Source organism: Corvus moneduloides, chromosome 6 (assembly GCF_009650955.1).
Source record: "Corvus moneduloides isolate bCorMon1 chromosome 6, bCorMon1.pri, whole genome shotgun sequence".
NCBI classification, from domain to species: domain Eukaryota; kingdom Metazoa; phylum Chordata; class Aves; order Passeriformes; family Corvidae; genus Corvus; species Corvus moneduloides.
This window is the reverse complement of record NC_045481.1, coordinates 44,763,964-44,790,683: the sequence shown is the minus strand read 5'-3', so window position 1 is coordinate 44,790,683 and position 26,720 is coordinate 44,763,964. Positions and strand designations below refer to the sequence as shown.

The window sequence follows — 26,720 nt, the reverse complement described above, 5'->3', positions numbered from 1 at the left end:
GCATAACCAAAATGTAGATGGGATCAGTAAACGTGCTCCAGGTGACTGTTTATGAGAAACAATTGAATTTAGATGCCACTGAGATGTGTTTCTGAGACTTAAAAACATTACAGTGAATTAAATAATTTTTAAAAACAGCTTCTTGTGCGCAGATAGAAGAGGGGGAGAGGAGTAAAGGAAGAATCTGCAGCTATATACTGCTTTCTGAAAATCATGTCCTTTTCAGATGTCTCGGTCTGGCCATCAGAAACCACTAGTTTTCTGAAAATTCAGGTGTTTTTCTCCTGAGAATGTCTATGTCTTTTTTGACAACAGAAATTAATTTTTTAAAATGTAACAATGGCTGGGTTTTTTTGTACTAAGTTCTTTTTGTACACCAAACTTCATGATAATTATTCCCTTTTATTTCACTGGGGTATCCATAAACACTGTCATATTTTTACACAATTGTTTTCCAGACCATAAGCCGAGCTTTCATGAATGGGAGCTCTGTTGAACATGTGATTGAGTTTGGGCTAGATTATCCTGAGGGAATGGCTGTAGACTGGATGGGAAAGAACCTCTACTGGGCAGATACTGGAACCAATCGCATCGAAGTAGCCCGCCTGGATGGACAGTATAGGCAGGTCCTTGTGTGGAAGGACTTGGACAACCCAAGGTCTCTGGCTCTTGATCCCACCAAAGGGTAAGGGACTCTTGTTTTTCAAAGCTTTGTGTGAGTGTTCCTGTATGTGGCAAGTTATTTGGCAGGTTACACAGCTCTGTTTCTTCAGAGTCTTTGAAAAAGCTATAAACCTTACACAATCCTATGGGTTACAATGAAAAATTAATAATTGTCAAAAATACTATTCTGCCTTTGTGTAAAAAAAAGGAGTATTGTGATGCTGCACATAACCACGTGGGTTATTCTTGGTTGTTTTTTTTTTCAAGTGCTGCAAAGAAATTTAGAAAAGTCAAAGCATCCAGCTAAACACCATCATACCTGGCTGATGTCCTGTTTTTGTTGCATTCTCATTGCAGGTACATGTATTGGACTGAGTGGGGAGGTAAACCCAGGATTGTTCGAGCCTACATGGATGGGACAAACAGCATCACTTTGGTGGACAAAGTGGGGCGTGCCAATGACCTCACTATTGATTATGTGGACCAAAGGCTCTACTGGACTGACTTAGACACAAGCATGATTGAGTCATCAAATATGCTGGGTAATCTAGTGTTATATTACACCAGCCAGTACAGAAATATACACTGGCCATAGTAAAGTAATTGAATAATATGAAATTTGAATAATATAACTGGTAGTAAATCTGTGTGTATATTTTCTTAGGAAATGGAGAGCTAAGTGTTTAGAATATTAAAAAAACCTTCATAAATTAATAAGCGTATGGTGATTTCTAATGGTGGTGAGATAAGATGTCATTTCTCTCTATTGGTGTGAAACTGTCTGTGTTGTTCCAAAGCAGAGATGGCCTCTGAGTTCTCAAAGTGAGGACAACTACAGGTTCAGTGTACATCATACCTGACATTTCAGCCTGGACACTAATATTCTGTTGAAGTATTATCTCTTATTTCTGTCTTCAGATCAGTTGTATTAGTTCTAAACCAAAATACTTCTTGCATTTCTGAGAAGCTGAAAGGTTGTGCAGCTACTTCTGCAGTGTATGTTTCAGATACAACTTTACACATATTCATGTTTTCCATTGGGATTTCATTTACACATACGAGGGGTGTGCTCTGACTGACAATATACATAATTTCACTGCAACTAGGTTTTTTGTTTGTTTGTTTTTTAATCTGTGAAAAGATATTTTTAGAGTGAGATTTTTTTTTAAGCTGTCATTGTGTGTGCTTATCTTTGGAATTCTGAGATTCTGAAGTCACTCCATCGTAGAAGGCCACCAGGGTGGTCAGGCTCAATTTGTCCTTAGTGAAGCTGGGCTGCCTGTGTCATATCACCCCTCTGTCTTGCATGTGCCTTAGCATTGCCTCTAGGAGGATCTGTTCCATGATCTTCCCAGGCACAGAGGTGAGGCTTACTGGTCTGTAGTTCCCTGGGTCCTTCTTTCTACCCTTTTAAAAATGTTTCCCTTTTTTCTAGTCACTGTCAACTTCATGGCTTTTCAAATACCATGGACAGAGGCTTGCCAACCTCATCAGCCAGTTGCCTCAGGAGCTGCGTCTCATCAGGCCCCATAAACTTGTGCCCATTCACTTTTCTCATGTTGTACAATGTCCTTTTAGTCAGCAGATTATAAAGACTCAGGTAGTCTTGCAGCAAGTGGGCTCATCAGTTGAGGGATGAATAAAGCACTCTGAAGTGGATGAGTGGATGCTGTTCCAGCTTAATCTTGGGCATTATAAACAGCAGGGGAAAAAAAATCACACTTTTTGGAGATTTTCCTCCATCTACTATGAAAATTCAATTATACAGCTTATCTGCTTCCTTCAAAAGAGCCTTTCTCCTGAATTCATCACTGCAGACCAGAATTGCTCTAAGAAGTCCCTGAGAGCATGCAGGATATCCGTACCCCTAACTTGGAGAATTTAGATGCCTGAAAGTTACATGGGAAGGTTCCCTCTATATTTATGTCTGATGGTTTATAAGGAAATGGCCTCATGTTCTGGTTTATGGTTATTTTATTCTTTCTCAAGTCTTGGTGAAAGTAGGGCAGAGGAAGAAAAGTGAGGTGTTCCGTAGAGTCTGGCATTAGACGTTTGAGACAGGAGGAGACGGTGCTGATAAAGGCTACATCTTCATTTGATGGCAGAGATTCATAGAGGCTTATGCTTGAAAATGTTCAGGAAGGTGGTTTGCAGTAAGACTTTATCTACTTCAGTAATGCATCTCTGTCAGAGGCCATGCTCTAGAAGGTGTTAAATCTGTTGTGAATGTTGCTAACTGAGCCACTGAGTGTGGGAGTACTGAGACTTCTGCCCAACAAATGGTTTCCTAAATTCTTGGGATAGCTGTATGTTATACTGAACTGCAAAAGATTTGTTTCTTGAGTGAAGCACCATAATTTCTCATAGCAGTTTCTCTGTGAATCTCAAGCTTGTTGTTGCTTTCATGCGTATTAGTTGGCTTTTTTATTGGCCTAAGTGATTACCGGAGCTGGTGGTATTTTTGCACATGTTTTTCATGTCTATTTGGGTTGATAAGCATGAGACATGAAGTAGTATTTATTTAAATTACAGTACACTGGCATCATTTCAAATTGTTCTGTAGGCAAGAGGGTATCAGGGTAAGGGTTTTGAATGCCACTGGTTGCGTTATCTCTTGAGCAGATACTACTTAATAAAGAATCCCATTATGCTGATTTGGAAAATGAGGTTTTATTTTAAAAAAGATTTTTCTAAATGCCAGTCACAGTCTTCATTTTATGCCATGGGAATTGTCCTTTAGTTGGTTATCCTTGTTTTTGTAGGACAAGAACGAGAAATCATAGCAGATGATCTACCTCATCCATTTGGATTAACCCAGTACAGTGACTACATCTACTGGACAGACTGGAATCTTCACAGCATAGAAAGAGCAGACAAGACCAGTGGGAAGAACAGGACACTTATTCAGGGCCATCTGGATTTTGTCATGGATATATTGGTCTTCCATTCCTCTCGTCAGGATGGCTTGAATGATTGTGTGCAAAATAATGGCCATTGTGGTCACTTGTGCCTTGCCATCCCAAATGGATTTAGGTGTGGCTGTGCTGCTCATTACACCTTGGATCCCAACAGCAGGAACTGTAGTTGTAAGCCTTTTTATTTGCTACTATATTCTTCAGTGCTTGTGGCTCCCAGGTGCTTAAAGGAAAGGGATCCCAAGTGGGTTTCAAAGGCTCTGGCTTTAAAGGTGGTCTTTGAATATGAGGACAGAGTATGGAATTTCATATCCACTTTTGTGATGTGTACTAAGCACGAAGATTTGTATTTCAAGTCTTAGAAATGACAGTGGTATCAAGTCTGGTCTTTCTTGTTTTACCAGAAGTGCTTTCTAAGTGATTCAGCTGTGTGAGTGAAGCTTTCCCACTCCTTACCTAAGTGTGTAGGTGGGTGGAAAAGAAATTACGAACAAAAAATGTCTTTTTTCTCTTACATGTTTAATAAAGTCAGCTAAAATAACATTCAGTTAAGTAGTCTAACTTCTAAGTAGTTAGTCTAACTCCTAAGTATTCTGCACAACTTGCAGATGCCCTTGAAATACATGTAAGTTTGTTTTCTCCCTGTATGTGATATTACGAGCCTGCCAGTTGACTGGCTGTCCAATAGGAACTTAAGTTTCTAGTAAAAATAACACATGAATAGAAAATGGGCTGTTGATTTAAAAAAGCACAAAACCCCAAAGCTTCAAGCATCCTGCATAGTAGCATATAAGGAAATTTTAACTGAATGAAAGGATGAGTTTTTGAAAGGTAAGTCCTGCAGACTTAACCTGATCTCCTTCTATAACTATAGGAAGAAACATTTCAGCTTAATAGCAAAAACCTCCAATTATAAATTACTTAATTTTCATTGTGAATATTAGTGTCTCTCTGGGATTTGGTTCTAAATATTCTTTTCCTTCTGTGGGGATATATTTTGGGGAATTTTACTTTCTCATGCATTCTGTTTTGGCTTGTTTCAGCCCCTGCCAGTTTCCTGCTATTTAGCCAGAAATCTGCCATCAGCAGGATGATACCTGATGATCAGCAAAGCCCAGATATCATCCTACCCATGCACGGTCTGAGGAATGTCAAGGCTATTGATTATGATCCCTTAGATAAATTGATCTACTGGGTGGATGGACGCCAGAATATTATAAAAAGAGCCAAAGATGATGGCACCCAGGCAAGTGTACATCTTGTATATAGTTTTATGTCAGTCTTTTTGTGTGCTTTTACTTTATGCTTGACCCCTTCTATCCTCTTCTATCTGCTGCATCAAGGGATCGTCACTGTCAACTGCTCTTGTCAGCACTTACTCATGGATATTCTATTTATATATGAGAACTATTGAACGTTTTTAGGATTGTGGATTTAGGTGTTTCTAAACCATCAGGCAGGTAAACCATGCTTTCTGTGCAGTGTTCTTCAGTCAATCATCAGAATAATGACTGAAAATCATTGCCCATGTGTTGTCTTGCAGCCTTTCACTGTAATGAGTACTCCAAACCAGAGTCAGAACCCAGAGAAGCAGCCACATGACCTCAGCATTGATATATACAGCCACACCTTGTACTGGACCTGTGAGGCCACGAATTCCGTCAATGTGCACCGGCTGAACGGCGAATCCATCGGGATGGTGCTGCGAGGGGATCACGACAGGCCCAGAGCCATCGTAGTGAACGCAGAGCGAGGGTGAGCTTCCTTCCTGTACCTTGTACAGAGCACTCTTGGGATGTGTGTCAGCTCTGTGTGTGGGAATCTTGAGCTGCATCTGCCTGTTTTTAGAAAGAGAAGTTTTGACTATTGTTCGGGGTGTAGGTGACTGCTTGTCCAGTTCTGGCTTCTGAAGGTATCCGGCTTTCTCTTCCTGTTCCCTCCTTTGCCTCTGTTCACACAGCCATGTGGGAGGAACTAGCCCAGGTGGTGACAGCAAAGTAAAACCACCTTGTCCTGTTCTCTGTGTAGATGCACAGCCCTGCCACCTAATAGGAAAAACAAATCTGGGAATCTGGCTAATAAAAGTTTAATCATCATTAAACAAATATTTCCAGGGGTAAAAAAAGGAGCCTCTAATTTGATGCAACTGTTCCTGCTAATGTAGTAGAAGAAAGCTTAAACACTTAAACCCCTTATATTCTGTACATTTTTCAGTTATTTCTGCTGTGATGTGTATCTTAAAAACCTCTGAAATGAATTGAAGCAGGTAGGATGCGCTAGAGTGATTTCCCATGGGACGAAAATATGTTGTTTTGCTGCAAACCAGTTTTGGTTAGATTCAACAGACACTACCTCTGCTTCTGGTAGTTAGTAGCTTCCTTCTTAGATGTCAAAGATGGTCCCTCACTCTTCTCTTTAATAAGTTAGATGCTCAAATCCCAGTTTACTACTAAATGGCTTACCATGTGCTTGACAGATGTTGAATGACAGTATTTCACAACTGTGTGGATGCAGTAGTACCCAGAGAGACTGTCTGGAGCGTTTATAGGACTGGTGTTTTATACCAGTGTACTCTGCACAGTTCAAAAGCTGTTGTGGGGAGAGGGGGATTAGAGGAAAGATTCTAATCTTATTGGGACTAAGTCACTTGGATATAGTTTGTAGTTATAAAAGCTTATCTGCTTTCTCCATTAAAATGGGAGTTTGGGTTTGTTGATCTCTACAACTCTTAACTTTTCTGGTCAGGTCTTCAAGTGATTTAATGCTAAATCTGTTTATAAATTAAAGGAGGAAAAATGAGGAAGACACCATGTTAAACACTGTGACTGTCTGGGAGAGCTGAATGAGTGATCTTCAACAGCTTCTGCCATGGTTACAGAAATCCTTTCCTCCCCCTCTCCCTTGGCTGCATGTTCTGACTGCTGCCTCCCCTCCTTGTGCCATAAGGAAAGGCTGTGCAGCAATGCAGCCCATGCTGTTGGAGAGTTTGCTCATATTACTCACCACTGAAAAAATAGTGGACTTTTCCTTTAAAGAGTTCTCAGTTCATCGTGGGAGGGGTGCACAAACCCTGTTTTCTCTATGCATGAGGAGGGCAGAGACTGCTTTTGTTTGCAGCTGAACTGGCTTAGACATATATAAAGAATTCATGGAAGCAAGATGTCAGGAATATGCCATCCTCAGTTATTCTGTAATCTTTTCTCAAGTTTGGTAGGAAATTTTACTTGCTAAGAAGGAAAGGTAACCTAGAAGGAGAGGAGGTGGTGGTTAATGTTTTTTTTGTCAGAAAGAACTTTTGGACTTAGATTTGCAAGTGGGGACAGCTTTACCCAGGGAGAATTGCAGAAAATCTGTGCTAGTCTCTTACAACCCCCAGCTCCGTGCAGGAGCAGTGCTGCTGGTGAAGCAGTGCTGAGGCATTTTATGGCCTGGAGATAAATCCTATTAATTTTAGGCTGAGTGTGTCAGTTAGCAGATGTTTGGTTCTGGATCTTTGCACCTGGGAGCAGTCACCCCAGCCACGCCTGTGAAACCATTCCCACTTACAATGTGGGTTACAAGACCATGCGTGCAAAGGGGAATTGGCTCTCCCTGGAGCTCCCAATTCAGTGGTGCTCTCTCTGCTTTCAGGTACATGTACTTCACCAACATGCAGGAGAGAGCTCCCAGGATTGAGCGTGCAGCCCTGGATGGCACAGAGAGAGAAGTGCTTTTTACAACTGGCTTGATCCGACCAGTAGCACTGGTGGTTGACAACAAACTTGGAAAGCTTTTCTGGGTGGATGCAGATCTGAAGCGCATCGAAAGCTGTGACCTGTCAGGTATGTGGTATGAAGTGAAACATTTGCAGCACAGTGTTAGCATGTACAGGACATCATTCCCTCTTTGATGCTGACCCTGCTGACTTTCATCTCCACTGTTGCCAGTTCTGTGTAGGCAGTCACAGACAGCAATTGCTGGTGGGTTCCCATCTTTGATGTGATTAGAATAAACATGACTGTAATGACTGACACCCTCCAAGACAGCCATTTGACTTTTGATATATTCTGAAAGTGTTGTTAGTCATGAAACCCCTAAATCACCTCCCCTGAGCCCCTTTTCTTTTCTTAGTGGTTTGGAAAGTGCATATTTTTCAATTTTTCTTTCTCTAGAGCTTACAGGTTAGTAAATCAAGGTAGCTTGAAAAAAACAAACAGAAGAAAGGGCAATGTTCTTTTTTCTAATCTGGGTGATAAGACAGATCACCTGAAATAGCACTGTTGCAAGACAGGGGAGAGATGCCAACTCATCACAGTTTTCCCACATTAGTAAGATAAAGCATTGCTCCATATCCAGTGTAATAGCAGCACCTCATGGATCTTAGAGAGCATGGTTCATCATTGACTTTCAAAAGCACTTGATAGGGCTGAAGAAGTGGAGAAATTGGCTCTGGTAGGCAGTATAGAACAGAGGATGCAATGGTCCTACTTTCTGACTCATGACTTGTTCTCTCATTATCATCCATGTATCAAGAAATGAAACCCGTAAAGGAAGTGCAGAGAGAAGGGAATAAGTGTGAGGGAATAGAAGCTGGGCTGTTATAGTGATTGGTACATGCCACAAAGGGCTGAAACCCCGATTTTGGTGACTCTTCTTGCCACGTAGTCACATCCTTCCCTTGTGTTGCAGTGAAGCAATGAACTAAAACAGGAGAAAGTTGTTCACCTTTTTACAAGGGTAGTTTGCTTTTGAGCACCTAAAACTGACTCAAGGCGAGACTATTCCAAAGAGGGGATAAAAACAACAAAGCTACAGATGGAAAGGTGGAGCAGCCCATGTCTTTCATCAGTTACCAAGCTGAATAGGAGAGTAGTGTCAAACTGCCTGAGCAGCCACAAAATGTTCAATCCAAGATAGGCATCAGAGAACCTACAAAAATTTGTAGGAAAAAAGAAAGTAAGAGGAAGACAAACTACATTTGAGAAGAAAAGGTGACAGAGTGGGACACGTAACACAAAATGCACCAGAGATACTGAGGGGGCTTCTCTAGTGATAAAAGAAGTGCTGTAGGAGGACATTTAAAAGTAAAATGACAAGATGGCAAGGCTTCATGTTATGCAGGTATGCTGAAGTGATACCCAAGAGAGATGGAAGAGGCACCAGATAATATTATATAGAAATCATATCCAGTCACAGACAAAGAATCAAAGCTTATAGGTAATACAAAAGCAGGGGGAAGCTACAGGATTAGAAGAAAACAATGTTTATGAACTAGAGACAGATGTATCCTCAGCCAGAAAACTATGGTTGTATTTGATCCAGCTGAGCTCACTGTAATTTGACTCATTGAGATGTTGATTTTTTTAATGGGTTAGCAGCATATTTTTATTTTAAAATGCTTTTCAGGCTTGCATCACAACTTCAAAAGAAATTTGAGAGCCAAAGTGATGTTGATTTGAATTACTTCCTCTAAATATTATTTTCTGAGCAAAATACTTTAAAATGGGCATATGTTAGGAAAAGCTTTTTAGCATAAACTAAAGCTGCTGAATAAATGGGACCAAAATTGTGTATAGCATCCTTCATGCCAATTAAACTGGTCTAGACACCCTTATTCTGCTGTAGACTTACAGAGGTGATATGGTTATGGGGGTTCCTGAAGTTTGCGCTGCACCCTGATTAACAGCATCCTGCTAAATCAGGGAATAACCTCAGATGTCCAGTGCTTAACTTTCAGAGAGGGATGAAAGAACTATAAACCCATCTAACAGTATTCTTTACACGGTTCTGGAATTTTTCAGTTTGAGTTAGACCAAAAGTTGGTTTTAAACTCCTTTAGTTTAAAAGCATTCCCCCTTGTCCTATGACTATCTGCCCACGTAAAAAGTCACTCTCTCTTTTTTTTATGAGCTCCCTTTAAGTATCATGAAAGGCTCCTTTAAGGTCTCCCCAGAGCCTCCTCTTCTCCAGGCTGAACAACCCCAGCTTTCTCAGCCTGTTCTCATAGGAGAGGTGTTCCAGCCTTCTGGTCATCTTTGCGTTCCTCCTCTGGAGCTGTTCTAACCATATGCAAAACTAATAGAACCTGTTAATGTTACATTCTCGTGCTTGGCTGAGCTCTAGATAATTTATGCAGCAGATTAGTTGAATCCAGTTCTCATAGCATTTTAATTATGTAGATTCTCTAATCTCATTTTGTGTAGATACTAAAAACTTACATTTTTTAAATACAAGCAGACATAAGGTCTTAGTTTCGAAATTAATTATGAGGGCAGAAGCAGCACCAAGTTATGATTTTGTTATAAATTTTAATTTTTTAAATCAAATATATCCAGTTACATAGGCATACACAGGGTCAGAAGGGTTTTGGTGAATTAATAGAATAATTTTGAATATCTTTTTCACTGTAGAAAAGAATAATAAAAGCAATAATTAAATGCCTCTAAGTGTAGGGCAGTACGCAGTAGAAGACTGCAAGTAATTAAAGTGAAAACTGATAATAAATGCATTTTTACTTGACCTCCTTGGTTTAAAGCAGATTTTTACACGTTTTTATAAAGCAGGGAGCCCGAGCATTTGATAGTGTTCCTATTTAGGAGCATACTGAGTCACTTAGAGTTTGGGTGTTATGGTGTGTTACTAAATAAAAAAGTTGGGGGTTTTTTTAAGAGCTGTTCTTTTCTGATCATGTATCTGTGGTTGTCAGATAGGCTGTGACAAGGTTTGGTACTTGCCTCTTGCTTTGTGTGATAAATGTGTTTAATTGAGTAACAGCAGTGAAACTAAATTGGTTGTATTTCACTCTTGCTTATAGATTCCAGAAAAAATGTACTGCTCCGTGTGTGAGTGCACTGTAAAACTTTTGGCCCAAGAGCTGAGTCTGTATCAGCTTTTGGGAGCACTCACAATTGCACATAACAGTGTGAGGCTGAGCATGCCTGACGGACCAGCCAGGCTGTGCAGGGATGAGCTGGGTTTCACACTGCATCTGCTTGCCCTCAGGACATGGCACCTGGTATTTCACCATCATTTACCTGAGATGAGAGTGAACTTTACCTGGGCAGAGTCTTGGTCTGCATAGACTGATGAAGCCAGTGATCTTGTAGCTCACTCTCCCCAAGGTTTCATTTGGTTTGGTTTTAGATGGGATGTTGCTTTGTGATGTTGTTTTAGGGAATAACTTAGAAGTCAACTGGTGTAAAACTAGTCTTCAGTTTTTGGTTTTTCTTGGTCTCAGGTGCCAACCGTGTGACCTTGGAGGACTCCAACATTCTTCAGCCCACGGGACTCACTGTGCTGGGGAATCACTTGTATTGGATTGATCGTCAGCAGCAAATGATTGAGAGAGTGGAGAAGGTGAATGGGTACAAAAGGACTAGAATTCAAGGCCGGATTGCTCACCTGACAGGCATTCATGCTGTGGAAGAGCTTGATATGGAAGAGTTCTGTGAGTTTATTTCAATACCTGATGTATCTTACTCTTGGTCATTGTATCTCAAAGTCCTCATCCAGCTGAATATTGTAATAATGTTGCCCATTGGCTTCAAGTAAGCCATGGAATGCTTTCAACTTGGCCAGTCGGGATGGCAGGAGAGCAGGAGAAACAAATTCCTCATTCTTGTCGAGGAGACTATTGCTGCACAGATAGAACATGTGACATCATGGCACTGAGTTACCTGCTTTGTACAAGCTCACATGACACTGAATTCAGTCTAAAAGATACTAATAATTCTAGTTGTTCATTTTCTAAGTACAGTCAAGTAATAGGTCTTGGGAAAACCTCTAATAAGAACCAAAAGGACTGTACTTGCCTCTTCTCCAGGGGTTTCAGACTCCTGTGTAAAGTATGACTGGTTTGACTCGGCATAGTGGATGATGTAAAAGCCTGCAGCGAGGGAGGCAAAATGGGGATGAAGCTCCGACAATGAGTTGTACTGTGGATGTGGAATTTCTCTCCCAGTAGAGGTGGAGCATTTTAGGTGCTCACATCTGAAAGGAATCATTCATGCAGGATGTTCTTTTTCTGGACTAGTGGTCCAAATTACTGTGGTTTGGTGGAGAGTGCAGAAACCTCTTACAGTAGTCACTCCTCAAAGTGACAACCTACAGTTCCTCCTGCTTAACAGGATTATAAAAGAGAGTACAAAATCACAAAGAAATTGTGGGCAACAGAGATCTCTTTGTTGCTTGTGATGGGTTGTCTTATATAGGGAGGGTACATTGGTATACAATGCATTAATTTTCAGAAGAAATTATTCCCCTTCACAACAAACATACAAACAAACAGTGTCACATACATTAGTGTCTGTGATGGCTGAAACTGTTTTTGAGCTTGCATATGTGGTAAGCTATTAATAATAAGGTGGTGTAAGTATTTAAACTGTAGTAGATTCTATGTGCTAATCATGACCCAGAGGTTCTTTTTTTCTTTCACAATACCCTGCTTTTCTTCTTCTGTGCTATTTCTCATATATTTTTGCATATTTCAAAGGTAATACTGAATGCAGCAAAAAGACTTTTTTTTCTTTAATTTTCAACGGTGTTAAAAAAAAGGTTTGCTTTCACCCCATGTGTTTATTTAAAAGGAGGATTTTTGGTTTTGTTTTGGGCTTTTTTAATGGCAAGAATACTGTTCCTTTAAGTCACACTGAAAGAAATCCTCTTTTGCAGCTGAAAAGTTTTCTATATAGGTGATTTCTGTTACAACAGGGGAGGAAATATACCTATGCACATGCAGGTATATGTGCATGCACTTCTGTGAACAACTCATGCTTCAAACACTGTATTAAACTAATAAATTTGTTAAAGGTAGAAAGCAGGTTGCTGAGAAGCCTGGACAGATGGAAAACAACTTTGGCAGAGAAATTATGTTATCTATACAATTTCTTCCCCATGGAAATTCTTGGTCCTTAGCAGTAGTATGCACTGTTCAGCAGCATCACAAATAACACAGGCTGTACCCCACAAATTGCTGCAGCAGATGCTCAGCTGTCAGCCTGAATAAGCAGGCAAGAGACTGGGTCTCTTCTGACTCTGTTGGGCTGGGGTCATCAGACAGTGACCTCCCTTCTCTCTGCCCATTTCTTATCCACCTAATGTTCGATAAAAATCATTCTATTAGGACCTCTCAGTGCTTCTGGGTAACTGATTGGGAACCCAAACATGTAGCTTCCTACCTGTAGAAAAAAACCCAAAAATATACGTGCCTCTATTGCAGTTTTGTGAGGAACATAGAAGTTGAGGCACTAGATATTAAGAGCTCTTTAAGGGAGAAATCCTGAGGGTTTTGCAGGTTGGCATTCTGCAGTGACATATATTATTTCTTGATACCTACCCTAGAAATGCAGGTGGGATGTCTAGGTATGATGTAAATATAGCCTTCTCAAATCTGCCTTTTCATTTCCCTTCACCTCAGCTCCCAAATTCTTTTTAGAAATCCTTTAAAGGTGTCCATATGATAGAATCATAGAATGGTTTGGGTTGGAAGAAACCTTTTAAAGGTCATCCAGTTCCAACCCCCTGCAATGGGCAGGGACATCTTCAGTTCAATCAGGTTGCACTGTTACTGTGACTGGGAGAAATTTAATCCTTATGAAGTAATAAATCAGCTTTCAAGCATTGAACTGAAAAATCCTGCATTTATCTTCCTAGTAATTTGTAGCAAATTCTTGGTTACTCAGACAGAAGTGTTTTGTGAGTAGTTTTTGATTTTGTCCTAGTGAGGAATAGTTATCATTTCTTTTATGCTATGTAATACTCTTTTCTCTGTGTTTCACCAGCTGTGCATCCATGCTCCCGTGACAATGGTGGGTGTTCACACATCTGCATTGCCAAAGGGGATGGAACTCCAAGATGTTCATGCCCCGAGCACCTTGTGCTTCTACAGAATCTCTTAACATGTGGAGGTGAGTTATGTTTCACTGTTTCACTGCTAATCAATTTGTAACGAAACGTGACTGAGGTTGCATTCCAGTCCAAAATGTTTGCATTCCAGTCCAATTTTTCTGTGCATGATGTGCTGCATCATGTGTTAAATTAGTCTTTGGTAGTTCTACCACCTGTTTTCTGCTTGAGGTTTTGGGCACATGTGACTTCTCATTCTGAGCAGAATATTCTTCTTTGACCTTAAAATTCTTGAATCTTCTACTGAGATTTTTATAATTGTATGATGTGACAGGTTTGTGCTTTAAACAGTGTTTAAAGTGTTTATAAGATGATGTTGCATCAACCTGTGATGACCTAGCAGCAGAAATTGTGCATATGATTCCCACAGTATGAGACTCCAGTCTTTGAAATTAATTTGGCCTCATAATGTGAAACACTATACTGGCTACTTATCAAATGTAGCCTCCATTGCAATTCTTTTAATTAAGGTATCTCTCCTCTTTCCACATGGTAGACTTTTCCTTTAGCCTTCCCTTTTACCATTCTAGGATATTTAAAAACTGTTAACATTACTCTTGCAGAGGGGATTCAAAACAAAACAAAACATTGTTTCTTTTTGGGACGCATTATATCTTTCGTCGTTTGGCTCTGTTGGTCCTCTTTGACTTTTTTTCATGTATTTATTTTGCTGTGGATTTCACTTTCTGGCTGAACTCTGAACTCCCATGGGACAGTCATTTCCATGATAAACTGTTTTCTTTCCCATGACCACAACACGTTATGTGGCTTTAGAGTAGTGGTGGTTACATGGGGAGGGCAGGGTGGATCAATCTAATTATACTTCTTGCTGTAGTGTTGTTGCACAACGTGGACAGTGAGAGAGGTTCACATTCCACTCCTTTGGATCTGCAGCTATAAATCTAAAAATTCAGGGGCCTCCGTTTCTGTCTTATTTTTTTAAATTCTAATCTTTCACTAAGCCTGCACCAACTTTAACCTATCTTGTCTGCCCTAGTAACAGCCACTACCCAGTGTTTCAAAATAGCTTAGCTGGCTGGAGAACATTTGTCCATGTTCTGGACATCCTTACAAATGCTTTTGTCAAGTTTTTTAATGCAAGCTTGTGCTTGCCAAGTGCAACCATAGTGCAACATTGAATGTGCCTTTAAATGCAGAAGTAGTGATCTGTCTGTTGAATTATCCAAACAGCACACGTGTATCAAAATCTAATTCAAGAATTATCTTAATGCATGCATCTGGCATCTTTATCTTACCTACAGCTGTCAGGTCACTGGCTACATTTGTAATTCTCATATTGCTTCTCCAAATAATCATAAATGAGGAACTTAAAATCATAATTTTTACAAAATGCAAACATGTTTTGATATTTATTCACATTTTGTTTTTCAAACTCTTGATTATAGTTTTGTCTCGTTCTTGAACTTTCCTCCCTAATGAAGAAAGGACAACAGCACTTTGAAAACTGTTTGCATGCAATTGCATAATTCTAGAATTTTTAACACCACCCTCAGGAGAAAAAATGCTCATTCAAACATCTTGCCATTGGTTACAGCTAAGAAACTTTCCTTATGCTAGGTTCTTCATGAAGTCCATTCCTGAGCCTGAATCTTAAAAGCCCACTGGGTTTCCAGAGGAGTGTTACTATCCGGTGCCAGAGCACACCTGTAGCTTGATCATAGTGTTGTTGTAGGCCAGGTGTGATGTGGTACTCTGTTAATCCAGGTGGTAAAGCATCTACTCAGAGCACTACTGGGCAACAGCAGCTGTGGGGATGAGTGACTGCCTCTGCTAAATGACTTAACTATGTCACAGGGTTTTGACCCAGCAACTTTTCAAATCATGTATGTGATTGCTGCAGGGGTGTTTTGAGATGGCCCCCTCATTTTGACCCTAACTAATTGCTACTGATAGCAGCTGAATGGACTTGCACATTGTCTGTTTCTGACATTGACAATAATGGTGGAAAATTGTGTGCTAACTTGCTGTATGTAAGAATTTGGAGCATTTTTTGCAACATATTCTTGATCTGGATTGTGTTTGTATTCTGACATTCTGAAGAAAGCAACTATGGATGCCTTATAACAGCATAATTGTTGCATCTCTATGTGGAGTTGTAGCTGCTGCCTAATGCTATCAGTGTGTCACTGCAACTTGAACAGCAGTATGGATATGAAAAGGAGTGATGACAGAATCTTGACATCCATGAAAAGTCAAACTTGAAGGAAGTCCCAGCTTTTTTAGGTCCAACAAACATAAAAATGGCTGTGCACAAGTTAAAGTATTCTTAACTTTAAGTCTCTGTAGTGAGAGAATATAAGATTAGGGCAGGTCTGCAGTGCTCCTTAGACTGCTCTCTGAACCTTCACTGACCTGCAGCCCAGAGACTTTCCAGCAAGAGGACTTAGCTTAATGTTTACCAGTCCTATACAGATATTTTTTTCTCCATTCCTATTTTTCAATTCATATCTGACTCAGAAATTTGTTTGTGGAAAAAACACTGGAAAAATAATGAAACAGATACTGTAGAAGTTATGCTATATGTTTCAGATATATTCATTGCCACTTAACCCGATGTGTCAGGTTTTTAATGAAGAATTGCTCCAGGCTAATATAACTGCAGGGTTTAGAATTGTTTGAAATGTGGTTTGCAATCAGAAATTATGTATTCTTTTGAATTTATATATATGACAGTGTCTTCCAAAAGGTGGCTGTTAGAGACAAAGCAAGTATTTGTAGAGTAAGTATTTGTAGCTCCTTTTCTTAGTTCAGTGCTTGACTGCTAAAGCAAACTTCTTTAATCAGCATGCATCCTATTTTTGTTACGAAGTTGGTAAAATTTCATTCCCTATGCAAAATCATGTTTTCCTTGTTGCTGGAATCTTAGCGTAGTCATGGAAGAACTCCAGGAAGGAGTAAGTGTGCTTTTCTTGAACAATGCTCTCATACTTCAACTCTGTTGAAAGGGATAAAATTGAGTATACAACTCTGGTCTGTTTTCTCTTTCTCCAGAACCTCCAACTTGTTCCCCAGACCAGTTTACCTGTGCAACTGGCGAGATTGACTGTATCCCAATGGCATGGCGGTGTGATGGGTTTCCTGAGTGTGATGACCAGAGTGATGAAGATAGTTGCCCCATATGCTCTGCATCCCAGTTCCAGTGTGAGAAGGGACAGTGCATTGATGCACACTTGCGGTGTAATGGAGAAATCGACTGTCAAGATAAATCTGATGAAGCAGACTGTGATAGTAAGATCAGTTTTCCTGAACTCAGGGCTCTAACACAAGCATCCATTTGGGATTCTAACTGTTCTTGGAATGTATAGATACAAGTCCTTTTTGTTGAGACAGAAGTTCCTGAATATAGATAAGAAATTTAGCAGTTACTTAGCAAGGATATATTATACATAATATATCTATTATGTATACATAATATAGGTATGGAGTACATAAGGTTTTATAATATGCCACGTTACTACATTTTGTTAACAGGTCAGATGATCAGCTACGCTTTGTTGGTTATTGTAAGAGATTCTTGCTGATCTGATCGCAGTTTTGCCTCAGCAGGACTGATTTGAGAAAGCATCGGGAGTTACTTGGACCAGAATTTTATTTTAGCTCCACTGAGTAGGGTGTATAACAACAAGCAGGAAGAACCAGAGATGAGCAGGCTTGCAATTTACCCACAGCAGCAAAGCAGGTGTTCTGGTGCCTACCTGATCATAATATGAAACCCACTTCTTTCAGTTTTCTTAAGAGGCTCAAATGCTCCCGTGCTGTCAGTATTTGATCTTTCCTTTCTTTCTCTGCAGCAATTTGTCTGCCCAACCAGTTCCGATGTGCGAGTGGCCAGTGCATCCCCCTGAAGCAGCAGTGTGACTCCTTTCCGGATTGCATTGACGGTTCTGATGAGCTTATGTGTGGTGAGATGTCTTTTCTTGAGATTCAGGTGCTGTGTTCAGGCATGTTCTACAGCCCTGTGCAGAGCCCTGGTCTTTGCAGAGCAATATTCTTTCAGGGAAGAATACTTCAGAAGGGCCTTCAGAACTATCCCTAGGGAAACCTGATTTTACTATGCTCAGTACCTTGGAACTTGCAGATCTGATGCTAAGCCTGGAGTGGCTTTTAAAAATGCACAGCCCTATCCACTGCAATAACAGGGCCAAACTGGAGGCTAATTATGTGAGGAACTAACATGCAATGAGCAAGTGTCCACAAGAGACCACAGACCGGTCTCCTGAAGTGCAGGTGTGAAAAGAATATATGGAGACACGTTGATTTTTCTGGGAAAAATGTAACTTTGAATTCCCATGGCAGTAGGTATATGCAAGTTACAGACATGCTGATGGCAGCTGCTGTGTTTGTCGTTAGAGAGTCTGTTACTTTGCAGTCCAAAGTGGACAGTAAAAATCCACTTACTTTTGCTCTTCTTGCAATTTCTGTTGTATTGCACTGTTGGGATGACTAGAGCATGGAGTATTCAGGCATTGGGGTAGATAGAGGGAGCATTTAGAATCACACAAGCGGTTTAGCAAAATAGCTGAAAAATAGCGTTTTAGAATAAAAGCAAATAGATGTGCTGGTCTGAGTTCATTCTGAACAAATACCTTGCACTGTGTTTGTGTAGAGAAATGCTGCACTTACTTTGCCTACGGGACCAACCTTAGCAGATTGTGAAGTTTTTAATATCTTAGATCTTGTCATTTTTTGAAGCACCAGTTGTCAGAAGCTGTGCCACTGCTGGGATGAGAGGAGGGTTCAGCAGATTTGGTCCAAGGTAACCTTGTTTCTTCCTTCCATCTTCATGGTGGATACTGCAAGGAAAAGTATATTCATGAGTAAGAATGGTGAAAGGAGCCCTAGCTGTGAATAGAAAAAAAGGCTAAAAGAATGGAGACAGAAACTCTTGGAAATTTCAGACTGAACATGCTTCTTCCACATCTTCTGTTTATCTCTTTAGCTTTCATCCAGTTCCCTCAATTCCCTGGATAATATAAGGCCACTTCTTCCTCTCTTTTTTTTTTTTTTTTTTCAGTTTCTTTGTGCACTTGGCGAGCTTTCATGCTGCCAAGTTAATGCAGCTGTTTCCTGTTTGCACTTTGGGTCCAGTCCTGCAATTAGGTCCTAACTGATTTAAATGTGTCTTTATGTAGACATAGGATTGTCTCCTTTGGACATCTTTGTGGAACAGAGCATTCTGTGGTTTCCCACTTGACTGAGGGAAAAAACTCAAGTAGGGAATAAAAATGATTGCTACCGTCTAGATAAGGATCTTGCATTTAAAAGAAGCTAGGTTTAACCAAAATGAGAATTGTGTGTTTTAAAATAGCTGATTTGGGAACATGTTTTAATTTTGGCTTTGCTTTTTTTCTGGTACCATAGCTGAATTAATCTATTTGAAAGTTAAGATCTTAGCTGACATAAAAGTTGTCATGCACTAATAAGTATGAGAAAAACATAAAGACTTTAAGACAGAAATGAGTTCTTGATGCTGAGCTGCTAAGAGTTTGTTGCTAGATCTTTGTATTTCCTTTATCTTCCTTCTCAAATTTCAGTTGTTTTTCATTCCCTTCCACTGAAGTGGAAACCAGAATCACTGGAGAAACATTTTATGAAGTGAAGGCCTGAATCTTATATGAACCCTTTTACTTCTTGCAACTTCATTAAGGGGGAAGGGGTGTATAGTTAGAACTGAGCGTGTAAAATTTGGACAAGTTTATTTTGAGTTTTTCACTTTTTGACTATATCTATTTGTGTATGTTAAAGAATAAAATTAGAAGTGTGTGAATCAGATGGAAATTAATTGCTTTCCATGAAGAACATTGCATATGTGAAAAACAGAGAAGTGTCAGGTTTATATGGCAAGAATTTTGAATGTGTTATGCATAATCAGGGAGAGATGTGAAGTTTAGCTCATCTCAAATACTGCAGCACTTTTCGTTATTTAACTTTTGGCTACGTAAGGGGAAAAACAATGAGTAGAAAGTATTTGAGATATTTTGGATTGTGTTTTCCTTCCAATTTGTAAGGTGGAGTTTCTTTGAAAGCAAGTCATATTTTAGGAAGCAAAAGTATTCTGTTTTAAGACCTGTATTGGCTAGGAAGACATCCACTGCTTAGTATGTATGGTAGCTTCCTTACTGGTAAGTTTTCTTGATTTTTCGTGTTATTGCTAGCCCAAATGGCTTTTGAGAGAGCAATCCCTTCTGATTAAGGACTTGATATTTATAAGTATCTTCGGCCCATAGACTTTGAAGGGCAGGGAAGAAAAGGAAACTTTCCAGATTGTTGTTCTATCAAGATGATAAGTAATCCTGTTACAAGATAAATTGCTAGACAAAAGGAGAGTACTTTGCTCATACTGCTTTATGGAGGGGAAGAGGGAGCATGAAGTCTTGTGTATTGAATCAGAATATCTGGAGTTGGAGATGCCTGAGTGTGATGCAGATGCTTTTAAAGCACTGTGTGAATGACTGTGCGCTGACTGATTTGCTGCATGAGCTCCAGGACAGCAGCATATTCACTGCTCCATGTTTAATGACCATGTTTAATTTTCTTCTCCTCTCTTTCCAGAAAAATCAAAGCCAGCCTCAGATGAGTCCCAGCCACACAGCAGTGCCATCGGTCCCGTCATTGGGATAATACTGTCCCTTTTTGTCATGGGAGGAATGTACTTTGTTTGCCAGCGCGTGGTGTGTCAGCGCTATGCCGGGCCCAATAGTCCTTTTCCACATGAGTATGTCAGTGGTACCCCTCATGTCCCTCTTAATTTTATTGCTCCAGGAAGTTCTCAACATGGCACTTTTACTGGTAAGGGTGCTAAGGACCTTGCATCTAATCAGTACCATTACATTGTCTGGATTTTGAGTTTTACACGTTATTAAGGGTGCTGGATGTGGAGTTTTCAAAGAGCAAAAACTTGATGTTGAAGATCTGCTCAGTGGTTTTGGAATAAATCTGTCATTTGAATCAGATATGTAAAATCTATTAGCTTTTCTTGCACTTTAATGGCTATGGTCAGCTATTCCTGCGTAAGTTATATTACTATGGTTATCAAGAGGTTTTTGTGGTAGGAAATTAGACAATGAAATAATTGCAGGCGAAATCTTCGCAGGGGTGTTTTAAATTGGACTTCACACTAAAGCTTTTTTAATTAAAGCAAGTATCAGTGGCTTTCATCTGTACTTCTGTAGGTGCTAAACCAAGCTGTCATTCTGATTCTCATCCATAGTTGTTAGTTTTTTCTAATCCATATTGCTGTGACAAGATACAACAGCTGAAAATATTACTATTTATGTTAATTCTAAGGAAAATACATAGGTTTCTAATACCATGGCATTTCCAAGAAGGATATATAGTCATGAATGATGATTACAAATACTTACTCTGCTTGTAATAAATATTTCCTGCATTTGAAAATAAAAGTTCTGAAAAGTTCCCAGACTTAACTCTTACATTGGCACTGAATAGTGTCACAGGAAGAAGCTGAAAATGAATTGTCTGGATTAAGAGTATCTTGCAGTAAAACAGATTGGAGAATGATGTCTTCCATTTTCCTCTAACTCAGGTTTCCTGCCTTTTGTCTCCACTGATTTTCAATTTTAGCTGTGATTATTTTCAATAAAAGTAGTTGGGTTTTGCAGTTATTCATGTACTTGCAATTAATTTCTTGGGATGGAAATCGAAACTTTGGAGGCCTCTAGCTTGTTTTTCTTGGGCATTGTATATTGCTTTTTTTGCAAATGCCTAAGTTTGTTTAATTGGAAAATTTCTTAGTTAATTTGGGTGAACAGTTTGGGTCAGCTGTTGTGAAGATTCCTTTCTCAGCAGTTGATAGTAGGTTGTGAGGAGTTCAGTGCAGCAGTGAGACAATAGGTGGTCTGAGGGTGAGATGTTTTCATTACAAAAAGTGCTGTTCCTTGTAATCCTGAAGTTTTTACATAAAGCACTCTTCCTAAAGTGTGACAACCATTATCGCTGCATGGGTTTGCAAAGGTAGGGATCTGGTTTCTGTTTGGCATTGATGGATAACATTGTGGTTTATCTAACCTTGTTTTCCTCTGTTTCAATGCAGGCATCTCTTGTGGAAAGTCCATGATTAGCTCCATGAGTCTCATGGGAGGAAGCAGTGGTGCCCCATTGTATGACAGAAACCATGTTACTGGAGCATCTTCAAGTAGCTCATCCAGCACTAAAGCCACTTTCTACCCACAGGTACGTCTTGAAAATACACCAGTGAGTTAGGTATCTCCTGCTTCTGAAGAAAAGAAGGGTGAAACTTTGTGCTTACTTAAGTAGGTGTTAACAACTGTTAACAGCTCTTGGGTGTTACTGTTTATGATATGCAGGCCCATTTTGACACTCACTGAACTTCACAAAGAGGCTTTGTTGTAGTCCATCAGGATGATACAGTGCTCCATGATGTCCAAAATGTTTTGTTACCAGAGTGGTACTCATCTGGCTTGTTCTTGGCTACTTCCGTTCTTCCCTTGGAGATGCCACCTCCTTTGTTCTGTGTAAACTCTGATGGCAGTGGCCCGGTGACATTTTGCACTGCCTAATGCTGCAGGCACACATGGAATAATTAGGCAAACAAGATGAAACAGGACTGGAATGCAAACGTGTATGAAATCAGCTTGACTTGCTGTTTAGATGAAGTGTCGATTGTTGATTCAGAAAACCAAGTGCACGAACGGGGGAAAAACACTGGTACAGCAGGGTGAGGCAGAGGTTACTTTGGTTGCATTTTTTCAGCTATAATTTAGCTCCATTTCTGACTTTCAAGTGTGGAAACTGACAGAATTCTGGTCCCCATGTCACAGTTCCACAAATTACAAGATGAATATTCTGAATGGAAAGAGTCCTCTCTGGATACGCAGGAGAGACACACAAAGGTTCCTGTTTGCCAGCATATTTTGTCATGACTAAGCACTCAGTTTTTTTCCACCATGCTTCTGAGCACACAGTTTTCTTCCATCATGCTTCTGAGCAATATATCCATTGGCCCTTAGGTACACACTACAAGCTGCCAGAGTTGATCTGCCAGCTGCAGAGGGGGTTTTTGTGCAGTATTGAATCAGGAGCCCACATGCTGTGTGGGTTTACATGCATTTGTGTTTACATGTAAGCTGTTATGCTCTGTGTGGGCATTTTGATTCATAGTGTTTTGGCCAGTTGCAAAGGTGCTTTCTCTCCCTTTAAGAAGGGCAAAAATGGAAAAGAGAGGCTTTGTGAGCTTATCTCTTGGTAAGGTAAAATTGGGTACTTACTTCTTGCATTGCCTTCTCTGTGAAGCCGTCAAGAAGCAGATGTTTGGAACTCAGCAGCCCTCCTAATTTAGCTTGTCTCCTGCTTCACCAGTGTCTCTGTAGTGTGCTGAACAATTTCATGCTAGACCTGATTGATGTGTCAGTACCACACTAAAAAGGATGAACAGAAAAAACACTTACTTAAATAAAGCTTGAAAGAGAAAAGAAGCCCAAGAGCTGATCTGCCTGTGTGATTCTATGGGATCTATGTCAGCCAAAAGATCAACTCTTCCGTTTGACTTCTGGCCTAAGTTAATCTGACTGTTGCTGGGAATTCTTTTTTCCACACTTTGTGTCAGCCAGGGCCTGCAGGGATGATACCAGCATTTCCTTCATGAAAGGCATGATGGGTTCTTAGAAGGAAGCTGTTGCAAGGGCTTTGTTACATTAAAGTTACTGCTTAATCCCAATGTTCTGGTGAGTTCTGCCTGGTAGCTAATTACCTAGCTTTATATTAATAATCAAAAGGACAGATCTGAGCATCTAAGTTGTCTTGGCTTTTTTGGTTTGTGTAACACATCTTAGTGGTACTGAGAGATGCTCCAGTGAATAGAGACTGGGAAAGAATCAGTGTCAATGAAGTTATGCCAGTTTATATACCTGAGAACCTGGCCAGAGGTATCCTGGCTGACACTGTTTGCTGTATTTAATCTCAACATGAAGTGATATTGATGCAGCTCAGGGCATCAGTAGGAGTGAATCCACAAGTAGCATACAGTGCTCATCTGAGGAAGAAGACTTCTGGGAGATCCTCTTGGGGAGGTTACTCATCATTCCCTACAGCTGGCAAAGGGGGGTATTCAAGCATGTCTCCCTTCACACAATTTTGGGTACAGGGCTTGTCAGCATTAGTAATAGTAAGCTCAACTCAGTGGCCAGGAATCGCTTTGCTGGACGCTGCACAGTGAAGAGCCAAACAATGATCTCCACTCCACTGATTTTAGAGTGTTTTTGTGGGAGAAGAGCAGAGACAGAGGAAGGATGGTCAATGGGGCAGGACCATGAACTGGCTGAATGCCCAGGGCAGGCAGTGTACAAGATGCTCACATCAGTAGCAAGGCTCAATCAACAGCAATGGTGTAATTTTCCACACTGGAAGAGATTAAATGCTCTTCTTGGGTTTAGGCCGATGTCCTGCTGGCTGTGTCAGAGGTTCAGCTTCCTGCTAGGGGAAGAATCCTGAATAATTTTGAAACACGCTAAGCTTTTTTCCTTGTGTGAAGGCTACCAGCAACTGTGTATAAGCACTTATAGCTGAGCCATATGTGTGTATGCTGTCTATATGCACACATAGGCAGGCTATAAATATTTTTTAGCTCATAGGCTTTTTGCATTGTGAACTGTGCCAAAATGATATGTTTATAGAACAAGAGTGAAATGAAGCATTCAGGGAAGGATGGGGTTGTATTAGTAAAGAACCTGGCTTCCTGACCCTACTAATGACTGGGGATGTGTTTAGGGTCTGGGAGTGGAACATACTTTATTTCCCATTAGCATCTGCTGAGGATGCTATCAGTCCTTACGTCCAAGGAAGTGCACTCAGATTCAGCCAAACTGGGTCTCATTTCCAGCTTTATTCCAGCCTTCCAGCATAATAACAGGTGTGGCAAGGAAGAAAATTCCCTGTACTGAGAACTTTGAAGGCCTGCACAATACCTAAGTCCAAAGTAAAGTCTTGTAATGAACATCTGTGATCTTTAAAAATGCATTAACACATCCAAGCAGCCAGGAGAGGAAACTAGAATAAGGATGAATGACAGGGTGAAGCCATAAATACTGTTTTTAAACTAAGTAAAGTTGGATAATTAACCCAAAATTTCACACTTCTTTTTCCTGTTGTTTCTAGATTTTGAATCCACCTCCTTCCCCAGCTACCGATCGCTCCTTATACAACGCAGAGATGTTTTATTCCTCAAACATTCCTTCAAACACAAGATCTTACAGGTACAGTTCAGATAAAAAGGCTTGCCAAGTCTTCTATTAATCTGCCTTTAGTTTTGGATCTTGTACAGACTTCATTTAAAAAATGTTTTGCTCTCTTAATAAATGGCCGTTCCAATTATGTACATTATATTTCTATGTAACAGTCCCTGAGCATCCTGTGTAGAGGAGGTTGGTGTTTTCTGTTAATTTCTTTAAGCTTATCTTAAAGGAGTCAACCTATTTGTTAGTGACTGGGCTAAATGGTCATAGTGGTCTCCTCTGGTAGGTTAGGGGCTGGAAGAGTGTGCTGCTGGCTAAGGATAGTTGTGCCATTCAAATGTATCACAGTTCAGGTACTTCTTGTTGGATTTCTCTGAGAGCCTGCATTAAGGCTCGTGTAGTATTAATGAGCAGGTATCTTGTCTGACCACACAGAGCTGCTCAACCTCTTTCTTTTTTCTTTCTTTTTCCCCAGATTGCAACTAATGCATGTGCTTTTTCTTTTTTATTGTTTTTGTGCAGGCCATACCTTATACGAGGGATAGCTCCACCCACAACCCCATGCAGCACAGATGTCTGTGACAGTGACTATACCACGAGTCGATGGAAGGCCAACAAATACTATATAGATTTAAATTCAGACTCAGACCCTTATCCCCCTCCACCCACACCTCGCAGTCAGTACATGTCGGCAGAAGAAAGTTGCCCTCCGTCTCCTGCCACTGAACGAAGCTATTTTCACCTCTACCCCCCTCCACCCTCTCCTTGTACAGACTCTTCATGACCTCAACAGAAGGAACTTTTCCTGTAAATATTTTAAAATATGAACAGATTTAAAATATATATTTTATGATTTAAAAATAAATCTGGGTGGGAATTAAACAAAACTAAATGTGAATAAAAATGGGTGGGAGGGGTGGGGCTGTGAAAAATTGTACAGAGGAAGAATATTTATAAAATTGATTTTTTTAACTTAATTTCCATTCTTTTGTGCCATATTTGCCTTTTTGAAGTCATGTAACTGACTCAGTCTCCAAAGGATTTGGAGAGGGAATGTTGAAACTTTCTGCATTTTTAAGTCACCTTTTTACATGCAAGAAGTGAAGTTCTTTTTATTAATGTGAGACAAGAAAACTAAGTGGCTTGTGGGAAGGGGAGTCATCTAAAGAAAGATGCAGGCTTATTCCTAGAGAAGAAAAACACATTTAAATACAATTGTCAGTATCATTCCTTCACCACCACTGGAAGAAAACGTGCATGATCACAACCCTTAGATGCTCCAGTTTGTAAGTGAGCTGAATGCTTCCCAGCAGAACTTGAGTGCCAAAACCCGAATTTCAAACCTTCCTCTCCATCTGCTTAGCACTGAACTGAAAGAACACTTCTTTTGGCCAAGCCTTCCAGCTTAACTAAACCCACAGGCATCATGTCCTACCTCATGTTAGTGCCACTCTGCACATGGCCTATTCTGTAACTGATTCAGGCTAAATAAGATCAGTCCTAAAAAACCTGGTTTAGTTCCAACCAGTTCCCCACCTGACTGGGTGAATGGTAGCAGAGGCAGTTGTACTGACCTGTGGGTGAGAGCAAGGGTCAAGTTTAAAGTGGTATTTAAGCTAAGAGAAATGCCCAACAAACTGCAGATTTGGTCAGACTCACCACATTTTAATAGTGATGCAGCCAAGCTCCTTCATCCTTCCTTGTGAAGCTTTGGTGACTGTCTGGGACAAAGCTGTAACTAGCCAATGCTAGTTTTCTTTTTCTCAAAAGTCCTGTAATCACTGTGCCTGGTTTCTGAGATGTTCACCCATGTTGACTTGATCAGAAAATTGCTTCGTCTTTTAATATTCATTTTCCAAAGCAGAATGAAGTGGCCACTTGTATTCAAATGAGGCAAGTTGTTTGAGTTTTAACTGGTGTTTGTAGAAAAATGGTATCTGCATAGCTCAAATCAAAAATCAGTTTAGTCATATCTCATAAAAATTTGCCACATAATTCAGATTTAGAAATAGATAGAAGAAAGAACACA

General features: G+C 40.1%; 1 protein-coding gene across 3 annotated transcripts in view; it reads left to right on the top strand.

Moving 5' to 3' along the window:
- LRP5 (LDL receptor related protein 5) overlaps positions 1-25,668 on the top strand; it is a 135,652-nt gene extending 109,984 nt beyond the window's left edge. For all 3 annotated transcript variants that reach the window (XM_032113562.1, XM_032113563.1, XM_032113564.1), the window contains 14 exons: positions 459-685; positions 1,021-1,205; positions 3,426-3,749; positions 4,622-4,824; positions 5,122-5,333; positions 7,209-7,399; positions 10,795-11,004; positions 13,337-13,462; positions 16,473-16,709; positions 17,273-17,383; positions 20,034-20,270; positions 21,535-21,674; positions 24,615-24,712; positions 25,214-25,668. In XM_032113562.1, the coding sequence (XP_031969453.1) occupies positions 459-685; positions 1,021-1,205; positions 3,426-3,749; positions 4,622-4,824; positions 5,122-5,333; positions 7,209-7,399; positions 10,795-11,004; positions 13,337-13,462; positions 16,473-16,709; positions 17,273-17,383; positions 20,034-20,270; positions 21,535-21,674; positions 24,615-24,712; positions 25,214-25,475 (2,763 nt within the window). In that variant the 3' untranslated portion in view covers positions 25,476-25,668. The remainder of the gene's footprint in view (positions 1-458; positions 686-1,020; positions 1,206-3,425; positions 3,750-4,621; positions 4,825-5,121; positions 5,334-7,208; positions 7,400-10,794; positions 11,005-13,336; positions 13,463-16,472; positions 16,710-17,272; positions 17,384-20,033; positions 20,271-21,534; positions 21,675-24,614; positions 24,713-25,213) is intronic.
- Positions 25,669-26,720: the final 1,052 nt, after the last annotated feature.